This window comes from Rutidosis leptorrhynchoides, chromosome 3 (assembly GCF_046630445.1).
Source record: "Rutidosis leptorrhynchoides isolate AG116_Rl617_1_P2 chromosome 3, CSIRO_AGI_Rlap_v1, whole genome shotgun sequence".
Lineage (NCBI taxonomy): Eukaryota > Viridiplantae > Streptophyta > Magnoliopsida > Asterales > Asteraceae > Rutidosis > Rutidosis leptorrhynchoides.
In genome coordinates this window covers 676975965-676986117 of record NC_092335.1, presented here as the reverse complement: position 1 = coordinate 676986117, position 10153 = coordinate 676975965, and the positions used below count along the sequence as shown (strand labels likewise).

The following is a 10153-nucleotide window of genomic DNA, read 5'->3' as shown; positions in this document are numbered from 1 at the left end:
GACACTCTATATGCAGTAATGATCGAGTTCTCTATACAGGGTTGAGGTTGATTCTACAATAATATATATAGTTTGAGTTGTGATCGAGTCTGAGACGTATACGGGTCACGACACATATTAATTAATTTGTATATTATATATTAAACTATATATGAATTATTGGACTGTTACTGTGGACTATCGACTGTGGACTAATGACATTGGACAATTAAAATGAATTAAAATATTGATTGTAACATATGAAACTAAACATTTCTTCAAGATTACCACTTGATTTCATCTTAAACCTCATTGTATCTCGACGATTACAATCAGCGTTCAAATCTATCATGATTCTTAAAAACACCTCAATCGAGAGGATAAACCAACCGCAGTTCATCTACGGAAGAAAAGATTGATGCATATAGTTATGCACATGAAAAACCCTCGGAAACTGAGTAAACGTTTGACACGTATCTGTTCTAGTTCCGTTGACATTGTTATTACCGAAGATCGTTTTGCAATCCCTTTCCAAAGTAGCTAATTTTGTCACAGCTCCAGCAAGTCAACTCCGACTTTTCATCCGAAACAACTTTATTATAACCGCGATATATATGCGTACTCTTTATTGTTACTGGGGAACCTTTTATATTCCACAATATTACCATCAGCGATTAATCATTCTAAAAACACAATTCTCCTGAAACTACCTCGGTTTGATAACCGATGACCCAGATCAGTTAACTTTGAAAATGATGACAAAGCAGCATGTTGTAGATGATCTTAATGGCCAAAAGTTTGATGATAAAGAAAGGAGTGTTAGGAACGCTCGATAGAAAATTTAGTACCGAAAAGCGGATTATGTGAAACTATGAAGAAACTCGTGGACAAATCACAAAGAATAAGTTTGCCTTCAAAGAATCCAAATGATTCTGTGCCTGCTGAAATCGTTAGCAAACATCTTATTTCTCATTCTAAACCTTCACAGACAAATCTTCTTCATCATCCATTGATATTAGAAATTCTAAGATATTCTCGTATGTTCTATTATAAATATCCTCCATATTTCTGGCGATATTTTCACAACTATTCTTATCTGAGATCATTTATCTCTCCGTAATATCTGCAACATAAAAGAAACTGTGTTAGTTTCTAAATTCTGAAACCTTCGAGTTTAAAATATGAATGTTTTGAAGTAGTGTTGGGAACTGAAGCATGGATTAGTATAATATAATGACACTTGATCAACATCATTATATTACAGTAAGTCATGTTGAGTTTCTAATGAAGCATGATGATTCACAGTACCGTCATCATGTGCCATTTACATGACTCTTACATTCTATCTAATCTCTAAACATATCAAGAGAATATTTTTCTGGATGACTCGGTCTTCTCCAGGGTATTCTGGTAATTTAACAAATCAAAATCGTTTTATTACCATTTTCTTCTTAGAGCATTAGCTATGTTCATTCTGAATTTCATATCTACGAATTCCGGACCATTACTCGCTTGACTCGAAGTCGGGAAGAGAAAACGAAAGCATGAAGCTCCGAAAAATAATGAAGAATATAAACTCCGATAATAACCCCGAAATTACAAACCGTGTATATCGATGTAGATAGCAATATAGAGACACGGGAGAATTAGAAACACTATAAACACAAGAGTATAGTAGAAGTAAATAGATTTTTCTGGTGGTAGATGAAAAAGAAGAATGACAGATATAAAAGTTAGGAGTATATCAAGAATCAGGACTGGATGGAGCATATTGATGAATGCTTTAAAGTAAGAATCAAGGGAGAAAGAATAGAAGGTGTGAGTCGTGGAAAATAAGAAAACGAAGGGGTGAATTTATAGTGAAATATCCGACAGAGCAATCGAAACAGATTATTGCATATTATCAAAGAAGATCCTGATTTCCTTAATCACCAAAGAACCAAATCTTATTACGTAAGATTCTCTTTAAATCCCTTAAATCCCGGAAATCAATCATAACTACGTCATCAGTTAAGACGAATATATTTTACTCATCTCACTCTTTTACGATAGTCTCATTTATATTCTTCGCATAATCGAATCGTTTTATCTACATTACTCAAAGATGATAAAACTCCATTATCACCTTATATTTGTCATGAAAATCTTCTTATTGTTATCCATAACAACCTCTATCAAATTTCGGGGACGAAATTTCTTTAACGGGTAGGTACTGTAATGACCCGGAATTTTTCGACCAAATTATACTTATGAGATTAATATTTACATAAATTAAACCATACCAACATGATAAGCAATCCAAATTGTTGAGACTTGTGTTTTTGAAAAGAGTTTTACACAACGTTTGACCGTCCAATATGACCGATGATATCACGAACTATATAACATACGATAATTATACGTTTGTGTATATATATGTATTTATATATATTTAACATGATCTAATGATGGTTTAACATCTCATTGTGTACTAATGACAATGAGTTATAAGTATATTTTGAAACTACTAACTTAAGTTTTCAAAACGATAACTATACGTAACATTCTTTGATATATATACTTATAATCTATAATGCTTATACATGTATCGTATATATAATGTATTTAATCACTTTTTAAGGACTTAACTACATAAAACAATATAAGTATATTCACAAAAGATAGCTATATTTGAATTCTCGTTCCATTTCCTCAAGATTTCTATACGTATATCTAGGGTATATGTACCCGTATCATACCCAGCTTCTATACGTATTTACTATTGGTATATACACATCAAATCAACATTCTAATCAACATTATTACTGCCCTAGATATGAGGTAACTAGGATTTGTCAAGTAGTATGAATTATTAGTAAGAAAACAAAATTAGGAATCATTTTCTTTCTTTATAAACTAAAAACGTTTTTATAAATAAACACCATTTCTTCACTCCATTTTCTCATACCTACACCCTCATTTCTCTCTCAAAATACTCCTAACTTCATACTTGATCATCTTCAAGCATTTTCCCCATCATTTAGCTTCAATTACAAGCCTTAAACACCATAAGAAAACTCTTTCAAGAACATATCAAAATAACCACCCATTTGAAGAAGTTTACTTCCAACCTTTTGAACTAACTCCACCACTCTTTGATTCCAAGATTATTTCTTATCTTTTGCAGTAACTTTGTCTAAGTAACTTGAGGTAGTAACCTTGTTCATAATCTTATTCAATTCATATTCATATAACTATCTTATTTTGTGGTATAAAATTTTAACAACAAGAACATAGTTTGAATGATTTCAAACTTGTTCGCAAACTAAATAGATCCTTCTAACTTGACTTTTAAAACACTTCAAGACCTGTAATATATCATAATGATATGCTAACCTAACAAGATATAAGTTGGTTTTACAAAGAACATCTTAAAAACTGAATCTACGTCGTCAGAGTGCAACCGGGGGCTGTTTTGGGTTGGATAATTAAAAACCATCTTGAACTTTGAATTGGAAGTTCATGTTCTGGAAAAATGATATTTCTTATGAATATGTTAACACATAAAAATTTCATGGTTTAACTCAAAGTGTAAGTATTTTTAGAAAAATGATCATTAAATGTTGTTTTTATGATGGAAAATGATCACTTTCATAAGTTTCACCAAAGTTTGACCTATAACCTATGATTTCGAATATAAACTAAGGTATTTTCAGTTCATATTCTTAAAATTTGACTCGATCCAAGGAAGTGGCAAGTTGAACCAACAAAAACGGAGTTGTAATGAAGAAACTACGACTAAAACAAGATTGGGTATCCGAAGCTAGTTTAGCTACGAAAATATTTGGAGAAAAAGTAAATTAATCATATCTTTTCTAATTAATATGATATTTTATATATAATTACTTATGATTTGATTTTATATATTTCAGAACCACTCGTAAACAACACGAGAAGATTAATCATAAGACCTCATGATTTTACGCAACACGTCATTTGACAACACGGTACTTTATGTACGCAACACGTCATTTGACAACATGGTACCATGGGTCGATATTAATTCTGATCAATACGAATACGATGGGGTCTTTATTTATTTTATTTAAGCAACTAATTGTGGACCACTAACATCGGACTGCTAACTACGGACTAAGAAAATATTAAAAGTATTAAAAGTATATATATATGTAACGATTACTTAAAAAAAAATATGTTGATATATTATATATATGGTTAGGTTCGTGATATCTATCGGAGACCAAGTCGAATTAAATACCTTCAAGGTAAAAGTGAGTTTCATTTGCTCCCCTTTTAATTGCTTTTGCAATACATATTTTTGGGCTGAGAATACATGCGCTGCTTTTATAAATGTTTACAAAATAGACACAAGTACTTAAAAATATATTCTATGTTGAGTTGTACCACTGGCATATTTCCCTGTAGCTTGGTAACTACTATTTACATAGGTATTGTAAACGTGAATCCTGTTGATAGATCTATCGGGCCTGACAACCCCAACCGGACTGGACGACCAGTATTTAACGGTTGCACAGTACTTCGTTTTGGTGACTACACTTGGTACGGTGTAGTGAGATTTCATAATAAAGGGAATAGGCGACGTTGATTAAATGTTAAGTATGGTTACCAAGTGCTCAACCACTTAGAATGCTTTACATACACTTGCGAGTGTATTATGTTTATGATTATGAAATCTTGTGGTCTATTAACATATTGAAATGATTGTTATGATAAACCTATGAACTCACCAACCTTTTGGTTGACACTTTAAAGCATGTTTATTCTCAGGTACGAATTAAGTCTTCCGCTGTGCATTTGCTCAATATAAGGACATTACTTGGAGCCGATCATCGCAATGGGACCAAATGTTGATGACTTCGTCCAGGTGGATTAGGATGGGTCCTTTCATTATCAATATAATTTTATCAAATAAATAAGTGATAGAAAGATATTTTTACCACACGTAATATAATTATAATAATAATACATACCACTATATTTTTATGATATTAAGTGAACTTAATAAATTTTATTACTTGAGATATATAAAAATATATTTTTATCATATATAAATTTTAATATAAATTTTTAATTATTAATAAATGATTTTTATTATTTACTTTAATAAAATCTGATAAATATATTTAAATATATAAAACGACTATGTTTAAGTTATATAATAAATATGTATAGATTTTGGAAGTCATTTTGAGTCAAGTTGACTTTTGTTGACTTTTGCATGATAATCTCGAGCATTAGGATTGTGATACACTACGACTTGACCTAAATTGTTAGACAGATATTGACCAACATATGAATATATATAATTAATATAGGTTCGTGAATTCGAGGCCAACCCTGCACTTGTTCAGTGCCATATGCATAATTGCTACGAAATACAGTATTGTGAGTTTCATTTGCTCCCTTTTTAAATGCTTTTGCAATATATATTTTTGGGACTGAGAATACATGCGCTGTTTTTATAAATGTTTTACGAAATAGACACAAGTAATCGAAACTACATTCTATGGTTAGATTATCGAAATCGAATATCACCCCTTTTAGCTTGGTAACCTAAGAATCAGGTAACAGTACCCCTAATTGACGCGAATCCTAAAGATAGATCTATGGGCCTAACAAACCCCATCCTAGGTATGGATGCTTTAGTACTTCGACTTATTATTATACAGACGAGAGGATTCTGTTTTGGGGATATTCTATATGCATCTTGTTAATGTCGGTTACCAGGTGTTCATCATATGAATGATTTTTATCTCTATGCAGTTTGCGAAATGCCTGATATGAGATGTATATTTATGAGAAATGAAAATTGAAAAATCTTGTGGTCTATTACAATTATGGAATTGATTGATTACGATAAACTAATGAACTCACTAACCTTTTGGTTGACACTTGAAAGCATGTTTATTCTCACGTATGAAAGAAATCTTCCGCTGTGCATTAGTTCATTTTAAAGATATTACTTGGAGACATTCATGGCATATTTCAAAAGACGTTGCATTCAAGTCGTAGAGTTCAATAAAGATTATTATTAAGTAAATGACAGATTAAGTCATTTATAGTTGGATATATTATGAAACGGTATGCATGTCTGTCAACTTTCGATGTAATGAAAGTTTGTCTTTTTAAAACGAATGCAATGTTTGTAAAATGTATCATATAGAGGTCAAATACCTCGCGATGTAATCAACTATTGTAATTCGTTTATAATCGATATGAACGGGTTGTTAAACCCAAATAATAAACACAAGCATCACTTAAATATGATTAACATATGTCATAGTTACGATGTATATATGAAAATTTTATGTTAATATTTAATTTTTGTGAAATGCATCCCCTATCCGTGAATTCTGGCTTCGCCTCTGTTTATGCATGTAATATAAATACTTATTGCATAGGTTTGGTGGATCTATGGAAAACTCGTATGAGTCACTTGTAAATGTGCTTTAACATTGGATTTTCATCATATATATTTTAATTTTATACGAGTATTCCAGATCAATAATTAAACTAAGTGATATTACTAATGGAGTAATGGTTGATTTTCTATATGTATACTTAGTTATCAACTTACAAGTTTTTATATACTACTATGATACATATACTGAGTTTGTAATTTAGGTATTAATTTCAATATAACATTATCAAGATTTTAGCAATTCCTAATACGATTAGGAATTACAGAAGTATATTACCCATCCAAAACTGAAGACAAAAAGGAACAATTCTTTTGATATATTGACTTACTTGAAGCGATAATGCTTTCTCAAGCTCTTTGACAACATCTTCCATGGTTGGACGTTTCTTTTGATATTCATCCACACACCGATATGCAATATCTGCAAATGCGTCTATAGAATATTTGTTGGGACCTTTAGTTATAACTAAATTGTTGTCATCAGTTGCTTCCTTCATTATAGGATCTATTATTTCCATTAGGGTTCCCTTACGAAAGCGTATGCGTGCCACATGTACCAACCCAACTTTACTCTCCCTTAAGTACATGTCATCATCGGCCATCCTTCCACATAAAACTTCAAACAAAATCACTCCAAAAGCATATATATCTGATTCTCTTGTTAACTTACCTGTCTCATGATATTCTGTATCCATGTGAAATGAACTGCCACAAATCGAATTCAACTTAAGAAACTTTTGGTTAGGAGGAAGGAACACCGAGCGCCCCAAGTCAACAATCTTGGCCCCCAAATTCTCATCAAAAGCAATTGAGAATGTATTGAAATCACGGATTATCACTGACTTCTGGTCTTCCATCTCATGGTGTAGGTACTTTAATCCATATGCAACATCAAGGCATAATTTCAGACGTATTTCCCAAGTAAGAACAGACTTGTCTCTGTGGTTTAACAAATACTCAATAAGTAATCCATTGGAAGCATCCTCAACAACAAGGATCTTCTCGAGATCTTCATCACAAAATCCAAGTAGAGTGACTATGTTGAGATGCTTACAAGTTGTAAGCATTTCAATTTCTGTATAGAATACATCTTTTCCAAACATGTCTTCTCTAGGGCGTAGGCGTTTAATAAAGACGGTGGTGCATCTCTCGGGATGTTCACTTTTATTCCTCTCTTCTACAGAGGCAAATTTCTTTTTATCCAAGTCTTCAAGTTCTGCTCTATACAAGTCATAGAACGGGGTTCTCTTACAGCCGTATGTGTCATCTGAAAAGTTATTGGTGGCCAAAATTATATCCGCGAGTCTAATCCTCAAGTGACTGAGTTGAGATGTCAAGCGTTCCCAGTTGCGTCTCTGCAACAAGGAGGGACAAATTAAAGGTTGTTACATGTAAAGAAATTGTAATTTGGACTCTTAAAGTCTCTTTTTACAGTTACGAGTAATGCGGACTAACTAAAAGACCTTCCCTCTTGAGGGGCATGTTACAGATATATAATATTGGCATATATATTGTGTATTTCTTCTCCTAAGATGAGGATCTTGTTGTATTGTATTATTTGTTTCCTAGTATAACTCTATATCTTGGCAAATAACTTTTGTACTCCTATAAATAGTAATGCTATCATCAATAAAGAATTGAGATTTCATTCTATTCTCTCTATAGTCTAACCCATTTTACCACCACTTTTGAACACTTCTAAGTCAACTGCATATCTTGACAATTCGTTAACATGATCAAACAAAATAATGAGAAAAAATCAATTAACATACAAAATATGATAGCAAAAGAAACGAAAAAAAGGAGGCTCTTACATAAAGCCTTTCATGTTGCAGCTGAAGCTCCAACGCTTTCTCAAGTTCATTGACAACAGAGTTCATATCTGGGCGTTGTGATCGCTCATCATTTGTGCAATAATATGCCGCTGCCAGGAAAGTTCTGGCTGATTCCGCGCCTATTTGTTTAGTTAGGATGTATCGTCTCAGGCTCACAGACAATGTTTGGTTTTCATAATGAAATCTGGCCAGTGGAGCTAGAAATCTATCAAATTCATCGGGAAGAAATGCTTTCCTCGTGTATAATATTTCCCATAAAACAATACCGAATGAGTAGATGTCCGACTTGTAGGTCACACCTTCTGTTTCTGGGTCCACATACCCTTTTGTACCAATAGCTTTCGTGATGAGAACCTGATCCATCTCATGTACTGAACGTTGGATGGAATATTCAAAGCCAGATAACTTTGGCTCAAAGTTATTATTTAATAAGATTGTAGAGCTATTAATGTTACGATGTATCACAGAGTAACTCCGTCCATCCTCATAATGGATGTAACTTAATGCACGCGCAACACCAATACATATCTTTAGTCTTTGAACCCATGTTAGGGTTGGCTTGCTTAGGTGCATCTGGAGGCTTCCCTTGGCCGCATACTCGTTTATAATCACCTTTTCATCCTTTTCATCACAAAACCCGATAATAGAGACTATATTATCATGCTTGAGACTAGAAAGCACAGAAATCTCTGTCAAGAACTCGATTCCTCCCTTATGTTTACTGTCTAATCTCCTTGCAGCAATTTTCACCCACTTCCCGGAACGCAAGAGCTTTCCTTTATACACCTTGCCCATCTCACCATGCCCAATGACGTTTTTCTCATCAAAGTTGTTGGTGACTTCTAGGACGTCTTTAAGTGGGATTTGTAAGTGACCAAACTTTGTGATTGAAGATGCCATAACAATTGAATGTTAAGGTAAAATGAAAGAAAGGACTCAAATAGTGAATAACAATTGAATGTGAAGGTAAGATATATGAACAGGTGGCCTATTTTTTTCTAAGAAAAGCTTTTGAGAAATAGGTCAGATTATTAATTTTAATTTGATTTTTAAATTGTCAACTAGCTATTGATATATGATCATACACAATATTATATTGAAGCTGGGAGCATGCTTGATGTGGCCTTTCAATTATAAAATGTTTAGATAACATCAAAACTAAAAAAAATAAAATAATCACATACATCAAAATGAGGACAAAGAACTAGGAACCATAAATGTTTTGGCATCCAATGAAAACAATTGCAAGTTGGTTGGTGTTCGATAATTTTTAATCGATAGTAAATCTTAAATATTATTTACCACGAAAAGGGTACCTTACCTTGCATATATAGACAATTAGATACAGTCAGCAGGCATGATAAACATAAGCGAATAATAGACTTGATCTCAATTCAACTTCAAAGTTAACTCAAGGGAATGAGGAATCCAAGCTATTATAAGCACCACAACATTTCGCCCCATAGCCGATGTGAGATGAGACAACTCGATGTAGAGGTAAGTTTTCGTTGAATTCGTGCTATAGAAACTTGATTTGAGATTGTACAGGAGGTGTAAGTATGTTTTGTATATTTACTGTATGTATATGTATGTTGTATGTTGAAGATGAATATGAAAAACAGTAGCTATGATCTTCAAACCTTCATGTTGCCAAAATTCATAGAGTGTTACAAGGATATGAGTTGATTACAAGTTTGTTACAAGGGAGAGTGAATTGGTGAGTGTGTGTTGGTTTAGGTGTAAAGTGAGGGAAGGGTTATGAGGTCTAGTGTAAATTGTTAGGATATTTAGGAACAAAACAACGCTATTAATTCTACAAGATTACTAGCCGAGTAGTGATTCTATCAAGATTACTCAAACCCACTTAATGAACGAAAGATTAAATGCAAGAACTATA

The 10153-nt window shown here is 32.8% G+C and overlaps 1 protein-coding gene across 1 annotated transcript; it reads right to left on the bottom strand.

The window, feature by feature from the left end:
- Window positions 1-6647: 6647 nt before the first annotated feature.
- LOC139902648 (receptor like protein kinase S.2-like) lies at window positions 6648-9156 on the bottom strand. The gene is made up of 3 exons (XM_071885255.1): window positions 8236-9156; window positions 6751-7776; window positions 6648-6665 (listed from the first exon to the last, which is right to left on the bottom strand). The coding sequence occupies exons 1-3, from the start codon at window positions 9154-9156 to the stop codon at window positions 6648-6650; spliced, it is 1965 nt and encodes a 654-aa protein (XP_071741356.1).
- Between the last annotated feature and the right edge of the window lie 997 nt (window positions 9157-10153).